This window comes from Cavia porcellus, unplaced genomic scaffold (genome assembly GCF_034190915.1).
Source record: "Cavia porcellus strain 051 isolate PalLab524CR breed Dunkin Hartley unplaced genomic scaffold, mCavPor4.1 scaffold_15, whole genome shotgun sequence".
Classification (NCBI taxonomy): Eukaryota; Metazoa; Chordata; class Mammalia; order Rodentia; family Caviidae; genus Cavia; species Cavia porcellus.
In genome coordinates, this window is record NW_026947498.1 from 68482612 (window position 1) to 68497766 (window position 15155).

General features: G+C 33.9%; 1 protein-coding gene across 1 annotated transcript; it reads right to left on the bottom strand.

The window, feature by feature from the left end:
* Nucleotides 1-12638: 12638 nt before the first annotated feature.
* On the bottom strand, nucleotides 12639-13577 carry LOC100729350 (olfactory receptor 5H18). Its single transcript, XM_003469195.5, has one exon. It carries the CDS (start codon nucleotides 13566-13568, stop codon nucleotides 12639-12641), a length of 930 nt encoding a protein of 309 aa, XP_003469243.3. The 5' UTR covers nucleotides 13569-13577.
* Nucleotides 13578-15155: the final 1578 nt, after the last annotated feature.

Genomic DNA, 15155 nt, shown 5'->3' on the forward strand with positions numbered 1-15155 from the left:
TCTGTATTATTTGATCCAGTGTTTACAACCTAATATAGCCATATGGCAAACAGAATTTGAATATTGTCAATTACTTTGTGATTTGATGCTTCCCATTTTAAAATATATTTAAACACTGGAATTCTGCGGATTTGTTATTTATACACCCTGTTTTGGTTTAAAACTTTCACTCAACATTAGTCTACTAAAAGAAAAATATTTTAGAAGAGAATTCTCTCCACTAAAGCTTCAGAACAAGAAATTACAAAGTAAAATAAACAGTTAAAATAGTTTAATGTAAGCGTAGCATGTTTGAAAACCAAGAGTTAAATTAAAAAGCCACAATGACAAGAAGCCAGTGTTCCACTGGAAACAAATGAAGTCCTTTTATAATGTTTAAATGAAAAAAAGAAGGAGCGGATCAATTTTGCATGTTTGTGTTTGGTGAGCTGAGGAACTCTTTGAAGACCACTATGTAAAGTAGCAACCTTAGTTATGTTCCTACCACCTTGTTTTGAAGGCCTGTATCCTCACTGTTTTGGGCTCCTTGCTATTGTTATTTATTTGTCTTTTTTGTTTCTTGTTTTTCTAGTAATTTGTGTTCTTTTGTTTTGTTTTTCTCTCTAACACAGAAAAGATAGATGTACATGTAGAGGATTATACATGCCTAAAACTCCTTCTAAACAGTTTACAAGAACAGATTTTATTATACATGATGATATGAACAGCTGCTTTGAAGAAAAAGAGACATTATAGTGTCCATTGCTGATTTCCTATCATCATGCTGTGAATTCAGTAATGATTTTATTCTTTGTTTAGAATGGTTTTAATTTGTTCTGTATTATTTAATTTCGACATACAAGAAGGTATGGACAGCTATTTGGAAGAGAACAAGAGACACTATGGTTGCTCAACTCACAAAATTAAGGCAATTGTTTTTAAAATAAGAGTATGTAATTTATCAGCTAGTAATTTCTTAGTGTTTTTTGAAATTATGTATTATTAGTACTCTTTTTTCTGTTTTGCTTTTTTTCTCTTTAAATAAATTTTTTAAAAAGAGAGAGACATTATGGTAGCCATTGTTGATTTTCCTATTGTCTGGTTTTGAAGGCTTGTGATGCCTTCATTATTCTGTTTCGATCAGGCTTATACTCTTTTGTTTTGTATGAATTCATTGTGTGTGAAGTGATAGATAACCATTTAGAAGAAAATAAGAGACATTATGGTAGCCAATATTGATCTCCTGTTATTTTGCTTTGAATTCTGTGTCACAGTGTTTTCTTTTGATTTGCTTTGTTCTGTTTTGTTATAATTTTTTATTCTCTTTAAAATAAATGGAAATGATATGTATAGCTGCAACAGTCTTTGCAGATGAGCAATATTAGTATTTCTACTACTTTGAGTCTGTATGAACTAGTACAGATGAAGGTAGTCATAAATTTTTTAAATACTTTGAAATCTGCAGGGTTGGGGCAAGCTGGACACTCCTATATCACTTGACACATTTAGAATATGGTCCCATTTTGGCGTTGTCCGTGTCCAACACTATGCCTGCAAGACAACCCACTTTGTCAGCAAATTTCTTTGGCTCAAAAAGAAATTTTCTCTCTCTATGACCACCTGCCGGTCAATTTGACATTTATCTTATAGTGTAAGTCAATTCTAATCACTACAATAACTGTGATAAAATAACTTTTAAATATATAAAGAACTTTTAGACAATACAGATGCATATGTAATTTGTCAGAAAACTTTTTTTGAAGGAGGTTCTTGCTATATAGTTCAAGCTGCATTTGAACTCATTATGTAGCTCAGGCCGGACTGAAAATCACAGAGATCCTCCCGCCTCAGCCTCCTGATTGCTGAGAATATAGGCATGTTCCACCACACCTGCCTCTTAGAAAATTTTAAGTCTAATCTCTTTCATACACAAATTCTATGGAAAACTAAGCTCTGAATTTTGAGGAGAAAAGAATTGAGTTTCACATGAACTATAGGGTTAAGGCACATACTTATCTACGTGGCTCTTAGCCTTCCATTCCATTTCAGTCTTTTGCTGATAGTTCTTATCACTTTCTCTGATTTGTCTTTTCTATAGTTGTTCATATGTGTCCTCTCCACTCTCTTCCAAATTCTTTTTGTTCTCTTCCCTTGTCCTCTTTCCTTTCTCTTTTCCTTTTCTTTTAATTATTGTGGGAAAAATTATTGAAATTTGTTTTATAAACAAAAATTATTTTGACTTGTCCAGGTCAGCTGTTCTTTCTTCAAGTCACTTGCAGTGCTCAGTGATGGGCCACTTTTATTCTATGTGCTTCTTGTTATTCTGTTTTTAATCCTATATCCAAATGGAACATTCTTTCACTAAAGCTAAGAATATTTTCTAATTTTTGTAATCAGTGATTTCTGTTCATCATCATCATACTAGTATATTTGCTTTAGGCTTTAGCTTTGTGTTTCACCATTTCTTTTTTTGGAATATTTCCTCTCTTCAGGTCAATGTTATTCAACTTCAAATCTCTATCTGCCTCTCTGATTTCTCAATTCTCTCTCTCTCTCTCTCTCTCTCTCTCTCTCTCTCTCTCTCTTTCTCTCTCTCTCGTCTGTCTTTTGTTTGAGCACGAACTCTGAGTGCAAAAGGAAATGAATTTCTTGCATGTATTTTGGTTCTCACATAGAAGACTATGCAGATTGATGGATTCTGTTGTAAAAATGAGCAGAAACAGAATTAATAAAGGCAGCCAGTCAATGACCAAGAATTGTTCCCAGTACCAGCTCAGTGAAGGCTGCCCTGATGGCCGGGCAAAGTTCAGATGTCAAAGCTCAGTTCCCCTGTCTGGTGCAGTACATGATTGCTGGAGTCTAAATATGCCTGTCTTGGTTTCAATTCCAAAATTCCCTTTGGTCCTTACTCCTTTGTTTCCTGCTCTCCACATTCCAGATCTCTGATGGACTGATTCAACTTGCGAAGCCTAGATTAAATCCCCTGTTGAGAATTTGAGTTTCTAGTTTTCAAGAAACAGAGTCTGAAGTTCATTTCCAGTATTAATGTGGAAGGAAAGGGTGCAAACTGTTGTCCCCCTAAAAATGTCATGCACAAATTTTATAAGCTGTTTAATAGAATTTGTAATGTTTTTCCTATCTAATCTTGTTTTACTTTTGCCATACTTTTCTAGGTATAGGTTATCCCTAACTATGATTTTAATTACCCCAATATCTTCCACGCCCTTATGTTCATATATAATAGATATGTACTATTAATTGCATCTCATATATTTTTCAAGTGATGTTTCTTACCCACAATTCTCAAGGAATTTGGGGTCTCATTCTCATTTTAACTCCCCATGAGGCTCCACTTTCTTTCACTGACCGCTCCCTTCATATCTAATATTTTGTGGAGTCATACTGGCTCTCTGTTCTTAATTATTTGGAGTCAATTTCTTTGCCCCACTCATCACACTTAATGCCTTAGCATGAAGTACCACTTTACTTTCATATGAATCATGCATAGTATTTTACAAATGCATATAATCAAGACTTCATTCTTGAAACACTGAATCTATTTCTATAGTAACCTCTCACATTGTGTTGGTAATTAAGTCCCCAGGCAATATGTAATCCTTTTAGCATCCCTGGACTATGGAAAGAAATTCCTTATTATTAACTTTTAAAGCTGTTTCCATTCATTGTATCCTATACTGTATTTTCTATAACAACTATTTTAAAAATCTCTCATCAACAATTATACATCTTCAGAGATTTTGGTGTATTGCTATTGCCTGGGGAGTAAAGTTTAAGGACCTTTCCAAGGCCTTCAACACATTTTAAAACTCCTGGAGCTTTTCCTTAAATCTGAATCTACTCGTGAAACTTAGATTCTAGTGTTCCCATAAATTTAACATGTGGAATTTAGAATAGTTTTAATTTTTATACCTCTATTTATTTCTGAAATTCAGTAAACTTGTTTCATTTCCTCAGCTCCTTCCAAATAGTTTCCAGTAATTATAGCACAATAAATTAAAATCAATAGAAACCACTGTTATATGTGTATGATTGTGCTTGAAGTCTTCAAACATTTTCACCTTGTAAATACTTCAATAATGTTACATTTTTCATTCCATTTCTAGGGATATTCATTGACAATATGGAAAATAAAGCTACAGAATTGATGATGGAGTTTGTTCTCACAGGTCTCCCATATTAACTAGAGTGGCAGATCCCCCGGTTTCTGGTGTTCTTCCCAAAATATCGCGTCGCAATTGTGGGAAACTTTCAGCTTATTGCTCTCATCTGGAATGACCCTCCTATTCACATCCTTGTACTTGTTTCTAGGGATTTTCTCATTTGTGGAACTTTCAGGAGGCTCTTACTTAATCTCCATGCATTTATGGAGTTTTTTGCAGTTTCTTTTGCCATTAATTTCCAATTTCATTGTGCTATGGTCTGATAATAGGCATGGGGTAATTTCAATTCTTTTGTGTTTACTTAAGCATGTTCTAAGGGCTAGTTCTATTTTAGAGAAGATGCCATGTGCAGTTGAGAAGCATGCATAATCTGATTAGGTTGCGTAGAACATTCTGTAAACATCAACTAAATTCATTAGTTGTTAACAAGTTTGCTTCATTTCTATTATTTCTTTACTGATTATTTTTCTAGTTGATATATCTTTTTACAACAATAGGGTATTAAGTTCCCTCATTACAACTGTATTATTGTTTATTTGATTTCTCATATCTATTAATATTATTCTTGCATATGTGGGTACTCCTGTATTAGGTGAACACACGTTTGTAATTGTTGTCTCTTCTTGAAGTTTTTTCCTAGCAACTATATAGTGACTTTCTTTATCTCTTTTGGTCATTCTTGGTTTCTGCTAATAGAATAGATACTCTTACATTTTTCTGGGTTCTTGCCACGTAGTATTGTCTTCCATCCTTTGACTTTCAGTCTGTGAATTTCTTTTCCACTTAACTGTGTTTCTTGTATACAGCACATTGTTGGATCTTGTGTCTTGATCCATTCTGCCATTCTGTTTCTTTTGTTTGGTAAACCGAAGTCATTTATATTGATGATTATAACTGATATGTATCTGCTTGTCTTATGTTATTTTCCTGTTGTTGGCTCCCTTTTCACCTCTGTTTAATTACTTGCCCTGTCAGTTTGTTTCTGATATTGTTCTTGGAATTTCATACATTTTTATCTCTACCTAGAATATCTTTGAGTAATCTTTGTAGTGTTGGTTTGGTGATCACGAATTTCTTTAGTTGCTTTTTTGTAATGGAAATATCTTATTTCCTCATTAATGTTAAAAGATCATTTTGAAAGGTACATCAATCTGTGTTGGAATTTGTTTTAAGGACTTGAAATACTTCTCTGTAAGCTCTTCTTCAATTGTGGGTTTGTGTGGAAAAGTCTTTCAAGATTCTAATGGCCTGGCTGATCTGTTGCTTTTCTTTAACAGCTTTTAATATTGTATTTCTGTGCTGAATTCTGAGATCCTGATTATTATACATCTAGGTGTAGTTTTATTTTGGTTATAGCTAATTGGAAATATATATGTTTCACTTATCTGTATGTCAGGTTCTTTTCCTATGCCTGGGAAATTTTCTACTAATATATCTGCAAATTGCTTTTCATGTCACTTCTGTTGGTTTCTGCCTTTTCATTAACACCAATTATTCATACATTATTTTTCTTTGCATCATCTTCATGGTATTGAATTGTTATTTCTTGATCTCTTGCTATTTTTAAAAGATTTTTCTCGCTACAATCACTATCTGTGATCCTAACATTAAGGTCTGAAAGTCTATCTTCAATTTCATTCAAGCAGTTTTCTACCGTTCAGTGGAATTTCTAATTTCCGGATACCTGTTTGAATCCATTAAATGCCTTCTGTTTCTTTACCATATGATCATTCATGGTTCCCATCATCTTTCTATCATCATCTATTTTTTTTTACCTGTTTCTACTCTGGATTTGCTGAGTGATTCCTTCATAAATGTTGATGTTTCTTTTTTATTGGAGACATTATTTCTGATCTGATTTTCCCTGTAGCCTCATGAATTTGTTTCTTTATTTTGGTTGCTATCATTTCAGAAATGTCAGGTGCGTGTCTTTCATTTTTCTCTGTCTCACTGTCTTCTAGATTTGTTCTGTGTGACTGGAGGCCTGAGCTTTCATTTTGCTTTTGCATCTTGTCACTTCCTATTTTAAAAGTTTTCAATTTCTTTTCTGTGTTTACTCTTGTAAGTTTTTGTATAGGTAGCTTTTTCACTATTATTAAGGCCTCTCCAGGCAAGGATTTATCTTCAGGGAGTCTTCTGTGTGTAGGAGGTTTTTGGTTTATGTCTATCTCAAAAGTCTATCTTTCTAGTTAGTTAAGAGTGAGATCTGGGTGTATTTTTGGTGTTTGGATGTAATGAGGTTATTACCCTAGAACTTCCCAGCATTGTGACAGAAATGAAAATAACTGATTAAAAAGAACTGCTAAACAAGGAAAGCTAGCACTGATATCGTCAAGCATGGTACAGAAATTGATGAAGTGTGGCAACTATTAATTTTTGTACCTTTATCCATAGAAGCAGTAATCTAGTTATATATCAGAACTAATCATAAATTGGAAGCTTGTATGCAATGTGTCCCCTGATACAGTGGTTTTACTCTGTGGTGGGGAAATTTAAGAAGGTTAGTGTATAGAGCAGAGATAACTGAAAACAAAACAAAACAAAAACAGAAACCAGGCTGGAAGAAAAAGGATGATCATTAAGTTTTGGGAGACTAGAGTGGAGGGCAAAAGAGAAAGGAATAAACAAGGCATTATTGCAGTTGTCCAGAAAAATTAGAGACTGTTCATTCATATGAAAATATGATTAAGTCTATAGAGGTAAATTGAAGAAAGAGAGGAAGAAGAAAAATAAATTAGAATGAAAATATAGGTAAAGGATTAAGCAAACAGAAAAAAAAAAGGAAAAAGAATGAGAAACAAACCAAAAACCAAAGTTTCTGTGTTGTCCACTGAGAGTCCAAAACTACTAGATAAAACTGCTAAGCTTGCAGTAGGTTGATTTAAGGATGATCTTGGTTTCCACATGTGGGGCCTAGTCTTCAGCCAACACTCCTGTATATCACTTAATGGTCTCCCACTCCTTACCCTGTTTCTCTTGGCAGCATCTATCTCCAGCTGCTGTGCTCTTTTCAGACAGACTGAGGATGTTCCCAGTCCTGCGCACTTTGGGCTCCTTCTGGTCCTTGCTCAGCCTTCTGTGTTCCTCTTCCACTGACACGTCTCTGTCCTCTCAGGTCAGACGTTGCCATGTGGGGTTAAATGCTGTGATATGGTCTGATCCTCTGCTCCTGCTGTTGCAGTCCAAGGTTGTCCAATCCCAATTCTTCCTCCTCTCACAATGTAGGCTGCTAACTTCCTATTCGTTGCTTTACAAGTTCTGCTTGCCACTTCTGCTGTGGTATTGAAACTTGTTCAGGCAAGACAAGGGGTACTGTGTGGTGCCTTTCTTCTCTTGCCCTAGGGGCATGGGGATGACCTGGGGCTGCATAGTCACTAGGTACAAGGCAGTTTAATTCCCAGAGTGTCTCTAAATACATGTCAGAGAGGAAGGGTTAACTGTTCCATTTACTATGCACCACTATGGTCTTTAATCTTGTTGCTTGTGGTTCCAGTCAGTACTCTGGTGCATAAAAGTAATGAAAAGCAAAGGAGAAAGAAAAAGAAAAAGAAAAAGAAAAAGAAAGAAAGAAAGAAAGAAAGAAAGAAAGAAAGGAAGGAAGGAAGAAAGAAAGAAAGAAAGAAAGAAAGAAAGAAAGAAAGAAAGAAAGAAAAGGAAAATTTTTTTTAAAAAATGAAAAACTGGCAAATGATGGGGTGGGGGGGGAGTAGTTCATGTCCACAGAATTTACTGGTAACTGTGCAGTCTCTATTTGGAGGAAGCAGAAGGGACAGAGAAACTCGCATCCCAAGTACATCCTTTATGACTTGATTTAGTCACAATATTTTAGGATATTCTTTTGTTCTCTCTCTCTCTCTCTCTCTCTCTCTCTTTCAGATTCCATGTATGGTGGGAATCATCCCAATCTTGTGACCACTAGCTACCAGACAGGCTGGCTGGCCACTTTATTACATCATTTAACTATGTTTGGCTTGATCTGAAGTCTCTTAGGTCAGATTGATTTTAGTTTCAAGGTGTATGCACATCCCTTTTCTTCCAGTTCCCTTTGTCTGAGTTAAATTACTCTGAGTAGTTCTGAAAGAAACTTTTTCTCTATTCAGCCATATTGAATCCCTCTATAAACCTGTTAAGCTTTATAAATAGAAAAAATACAATTATGGCACAGGATGCATAAAATATAGGTAGAAATTCCAGGCATATTGATTTGTTTTGGGGACTTCATTTCCCAAGCTGTGAAAATGTTGTGTATATAAACACGCCTACCAAAAAATGAGTTGACCACTTCTAAATCTGCATTGTGCTAAAAGAAAAAATTGGGAAGCTAAGTTTCCCAGGAAAGTCCCAGGAGTCTCTTTAGGGAACCATTCCACTGCGCCTTGTAGAAACTTGGACAGTCTGTATGCAGAGAACTTCCCTTTCTTCCACTGGGCATTACACGATTTAGAATCATAAACATCATGTCACTGTAGGAAGCGCCAATGTAAGTAACTGATATTATACTGCACGGAATATTTTCTAACCCATGAAACATTTGTGACAGAGTTAAGAAGGCTTTATACATAAAATGTGGTGTTCTGCATGTTCTCATTTGTATGATTTTGTCCAAGCCGTCTTGGTTACTTTTTTGTTATTGCTGGGACAAAATGCCCAACACCCTAAATGAAAGAAGGAAAGGAAAGCCTTCAGTCCATAATTGGCTAGCCCCACAGCAGGATTGCATGGCACTGTGGCAATACAGGGCAGCAGCCAGAGCAAAAGGAGCGAGAGCAAACTCTCCTCCCTTACATTGTACACAGACCATCCCTGCCCGCCTCAGTGGGGGTAGCACTCACAAATCTCTGTGCCCTCCTCTTGCACTAGATGAGGATATTTACAAAGTAAGAACATTGGATCCCTGCTGAGTCCCTCAGGTAAACTTCTAAACAGCTCAAGCTGACATAATACATCAACCATAATACAAGGTAATCAAAATATAAGCTTAAGAAGGACAATGTTTTAGGTTTCCTTCAGGATCTGACCACAGGTTGCCACAGGCAGAATTATAGTTCAAATTCCAGACCCTTTTTTAGCTATGCCAATTTAAGATTAAATCTAATGAGAATCTTTACTAGCGAATATCCAGGGAAGAGGCAATGGAACGATAAGACAAAGGAGCTTAGTGGCAAGATACACAGAATTTTGCTCCTGAAACCTCAGTGTATACAAATTTCATGAACATCTTACACAAACACAGATTCACATTTAGTAGTTACCAATGGTGTCTCAAGAGTTTGTATTTCTTGCATAGTAACACCTGTAGACATTGGTTACATTCAAGAGATTAGTCTGTGTGTGTGTGTGTGTCTGTGTGTGTCTGTGTGTGTGTGTGTGTGTGTGTGTCTGTGTGTGTGTGAGCTCACGCACCCTGGAACAACCTCATGACCTGGAGCTTCCCAGGTAGGCATTTATGCCACTGAACTAAACCCCTGGCCATAGAGTCTTAATCATTAGATAGATCAAAAATTTTAAATGAGATTATCTTCCAAAGGAAGAAGCAGGAAAGATTTAGATGTGAACAAGCAGGTAGCATAGACAACAGTACCCAAGGTTTGGAGGTTAGATGAGGACCTTTATTGCTTACACGAACATACTGCTTTTGAGAAACTATATCATGATAATAACATGCTCATGTTCTCTTTTTGAGAATTAACAATAGAATTGTTCAGTAAACATGCAGAAAAGGCTGCATTTGTTTGGCATTTAGATTTGGTTTCCGAAGCATAATATGTAACTAAATGCATAGTATAAGATTATTTTTTTGTTAACTTCCACTGGCAAAATTTAGAAAAGCAATGACCATGTTACTTCACCTGGCTCACATAGGCTTTTTGGAATAACAAGGAAATATGGAGAGAGAAAATAAAAGTGAATTCATACAAATACTGTACACAAAGGTGGAAAAAATATGTTCTACACAGGTAAGTATTACCTAGTCAAAATTTTAAATAACCTGACTGATTCCTTATATTTTGGCAATTATCTTTTAGTCCACACAGTTGCTTATTTTTGGCTCTAAAAGTTTTACATTACTACTTCTGGTAAGGATAACCTTTACAAATGTATCCATTTTAGTATGATGTGATATCTCGGTGAGGTTTTATTTGCATTTCCTGATTACCAGTGATGTTCAGTGTGTCTTTTTGCCCTAATTTATCAAGTGAATTGTCATTTAAGTGTTTGTTCATTTTAACTGAGTTTCTAACTTTTTGTACATTTTGAAAGCTTTTCATATATATATATATATATATATATATATATATATATATATAATCAGACCTACAATTTACAAGTATCTGGGACCTTGGTCAACTTTTCTTTCATAAGGCATCACACTACAGCACCACTCCAATACCTGTATTTTAGTTGGTCTATTCTCCAACAATAACAACTACTCTTTCTTTGGGTAATCTAGAAAATACGGACAATATTAGTTTCATTACCTACATCTCATACATATTTGAAAAGGAACAAACTATTTTCATGGAGGGAGTAACATTTGAGATAGACTTAATTCAAAGTGTGTTATGCTACATGGAACTTTGTGACAAGAGCTATATGACCAAAACAGTATGCCAGGAGTGAGATGTGTCCAGAAGACTTTCAGTAACACATTTTGGCTGCAGCAGCAGAGTTAAGATAAAGATTTTAGAAAAGTCCTTAATGTAACCCCAATACTGCAGGAGACTGACACAGAAGGATTGCAAGTTCAATCCCAGAATGGGCAACTTAGTCATCTAATGACATCCTCTCTGTTTTTAAAAAATGACTGGCCACAATGGTTCTAGGTTCAATTTCTAGAACCTAAACAAAAAGGAAGAAAAGAAAGAAAGAAAAGAGAAAACCAAAAATAATTCAGGATACAAGCATGTTAAAAATATATGCATATCATGCAACCTATATATTCACATGAATAAACAAACACATCCATATATACCTTTATTTATATATTCATATCTACTTACATATGACACATATGCACATAATATGGTAGTAAAATATTTACTAAAGTTGTTGAAGAAGAACAAAAATTAATGAGAATTCTGTATAGAAAAAAACATTTGGCAGCAATGTTTGACAAGGAAGCTAGTATTAGCAAGATAGAAGATATAAAAAAAAGAACATCCCAAATTCAGAAGTGAGTAATTTTTAGATTAAGATTCTCATTCAGATCAGTAGGAATGTGTACAGAATTTCAGTAGGAGAAGAAGGGCAAGGATAACAAGGAATATTTCTCACTCACTGTACTTAAGGTGTAAAGAATATGAAGAAAATCTAGCATTTAAGAACTTTGCAAGCACAAAGTTTCCAAACAGGCTCATTTTCAAACACCCACTGGGTACTATAGCATCAAATCTTCACCTTATCTGTTCTTTGATAATATGTGTTTAAAGTCATTTGTTTCAGTAACATATTTGAGTTGTTCTTATTACTGACTTACTTTTCTGGTTTGTTTAATTTCTAAGAAGATTGAGACAATTTCCTGTTTAATTCTGCAACTTTTTTCTCCACATACATACTAACTTAATTATCCATATCACCTGCTCACTCTCTGAATTACTAAAATTTTACACTTTGCCTAGTATTATCTAAATAAAGCCTTCAAAGAAATCATTTAAAAGTGAGTCAGCAAGCCCCTTGTCATTATTCGCAATAGCAGAATGAGCTGAGTCCTCTTAGAGTTTGGCCCTGCCTTCACAGTCTCTTATTTTTCATGGCTGCATTGCATTTTATGTGTCTATCCATTATGAAAAATTAGGTGCATTGCTACAAAAGTTCACCATTTCCCAACAAAATCAGAAAAGGAAATTTAAAGGTTGAATAGGTTTTCTGAGATTTTCAACTGTTCAACCAAAGAAAAACCCACAAACTGGAGCCAGTATAATACGAGTCCCCAGGCTATCCAACTCTGTCAGATGTGTTATTTATTTTCCCTAAACCATTTGAAAAGAAATTATGCTATTTTAGTACCTAATGCATTAATAAACCACACAGAAAATGTATCTGCTAGTGAAATATCATTTGTCTTCTAGTTTATTTCATGTAACTTGATACTTGAATAAATTTTTGTTGTGAAATAAAACATAATTTTAACACTTTGAGAGTTATATTTGTATCATCATAAATCATTAAATTGTTTTATAGACTTATTTAATCAGATAAAAAAGGAGGAGCAGGACAATTTTAATTGCAAAAATCTCTGAACACTTCCCCAAACATATACATATATAACTAGAAATTTTCTGTAGCAACTTCTCGGCTTGGTTATTTACATTTTTTTTTTGAGACAGGGTCTCAAGACATAGTTCATGATGACCTTGAGCTCATAGCAATCCTCTTTCCTTAGTCTCCCAATGCTGACATTAGAGGTTACTGGCATGTAACACCATGCTCAGGTAGCAGTTTTATATCAAAATAGACCTGACATATTACATAGGAGATCTAAATATTTCTCTTTAACATTTTTGTCAGTGAATCTATTACTTGCTTGTTTCTCAGACTGTAGATAATTGGATTTAATACAGGGATTAGTACCGTGTAAAATAGAGAATCCATCATACCTTGACCATCTGTTTGTTGAGACGCAGGGAGCACGTACATGAAGAGAAGGGGGCCGTAGTATAAAGACACAGACAACAGATGGGCTCCACAGGTGGAGAAAGCTTTCCTTATGCCTTTGAGAGACTTCTTTTTTAAAATTGTAAAGAGAACTAGTGTATAAGAAACAAGAACGATCACAATGGTGAATACTTGAATTGAACCAGACAAAATAAATACCATTAGAAAATTAATAGAAGGATCAGTACAGGAAATCTTAAATAATGGTATAATGTCACAATAAAAGTGATGTATTATGTTAGAATTACAGAAAGTTAATCTGAGTAAAAGCCCTTCGTGAATTAAAGCATGAAGAAAACCACCTACAAATGATAAAACTAATAGGCGAATGCATACTCTATTGGACATAATAACTGGATAGAGTAAAGGTTTACATATGGCAATACAGCGATCATAAGCCATTGTTCCTAAAAGAAAGCATTCTGTAGTTCCACCAAACGCAAAAGCAAAAAATTGTATCATGCATTCAGAGAGAGACATCAACTTGCTCTTGACTATCAAGTTGACCAGCATCTTGGGAGTCACTGTGGAAGATATCCATGCATCCACAAAGGCTAGACTGCCAAGGAATAAGTACATGGGGGTGTGAAGATGAGGGTCATTCCAGATGAGCACTATCAGACCAAGGTTCCCCACAAGGGTGATGAGGTATATCACCAAGAACACTAGGAACAGGGGGACCTGCAGCCCTTGATGATCTGTAAGTCCTGTGAGAACAAATTCTGTCATCAAAGATACATTTTTCTTTTCCATGTCCTCACTGGATATTCTCTGAAATTAAAAGACAGAAGTATAAAATCATCCAATAGAATGTATATAGTGAATACTGGAGGATGTAAATTGATGTAAAACCACATTATTAGAAGAACAGAGTATTTATTTTATTTCATATCACTGTAATGGATGGGAACAACTGTGCTGCAATTGAAATTGAAATAAATGCAATTATTTTAATTACACAAATATGATCAAATAATCTTTTTAAAAAGTGCTCCCCAAATTGTTAAATTTCATGTAAAGTGCCTACTCTAGGTACAGTATGACACTTGGTGTGATGATGAAGATAAATTAAAAAAATTTAATGTTTTCAAAATATAGTTACTAACACTTATTCAAATATTTGGTATATATTAACCATCAACATTTTGAGAATCATTTCACTTTATTAAAAATAGTTTATGGAAACTTTATATATAGTTAAGAGAAGTAAATGTTAAGTTTTGGTTCATTCATAAATATATTGACACTACTTGAGAGTTGATTGTGTGTTTAAATGTTTCCTTATCTGATTATTATAGCAATTAGAGCTAAATTTCCATAGAAAGCTTGTCAGCTTTATTTTGGAGCATTTTGTTCTCCATTATTTTTAGCAAAATAAAATGAACCAAGAAGTGTATCATGACTGAGACAAATTAAAGAATAAATATCAACAATTCTACCTTTAAGTAAAACTTTTTAAGAATGCATTTTCTTCTATATAACCCCTAATAAATGAAAAATTTTAGTGTTTTATATAAATACTACCACCTTTAGTTATATATTTACAATTTTAAAAGTATTCTCATAAACAAAACTTAAGAAATATATGCTAATACTATATATGAAATTCTTTTTTTTTTTTGTACTAGGGATCAAATTCATGACCTCATATTCATCAAACAGGCACTTACACCGCTGAGCTAAATCCTCAGCCCTGATATTATTCATGAAATTAATGTTGTTATATATAAAATATTCAATGATTTATATGTGTATACACAGATATTCAATTCTATATACATGTATTTCTATATTTTCATCTCCTTATATGTTATATTATAATAATACAGATATCATTATAGATATAAATATTACATTATATATATATTTTAATATCAGTGATATAAGTATGATATATAATATGCAGTACAGTGAAATTATTGTCACAAATGGGAAGGTAAGGGGGAAATATTATTTAATTAAAAGACCTTAAAAGATCTAATCAGGAAATGTGATTTCACAGAATGGATCTTTATATCATAATAAAAATGAATATTTCTTATACAATGCTTATTAGTACTTGAATCTTTAAACCTAGTTTAAAACACTTAATTTTCTTACTTCATCAGAACTTGTAAAATCATTATGGGTGTGTTAATAAGATAATGAATCATTGACACAAAGAACAATTCCTTTTGTAACTATTTTGCTCATCCATACTTCAGTCATGGAAATAAAATATAAATGTCATTTACTCTTTACCATTTATTCCCCACAATTATTTTTACATTCTTCAAAAGAAATGCAAAATATTTATAAATAAATGTCAAACTATCAATCATATACTTTTTTCATAAGTAG

What these genes read in the sequence shown, in the direction of transcription:
- LOC100729350 (XM_003469195.5), bottom strand. Translation starts at nt 13,568, where the DNA reads ATGGAAAAGAAAAATGTATCTTTGATGACAGAATTTGTTCTCACAGGA.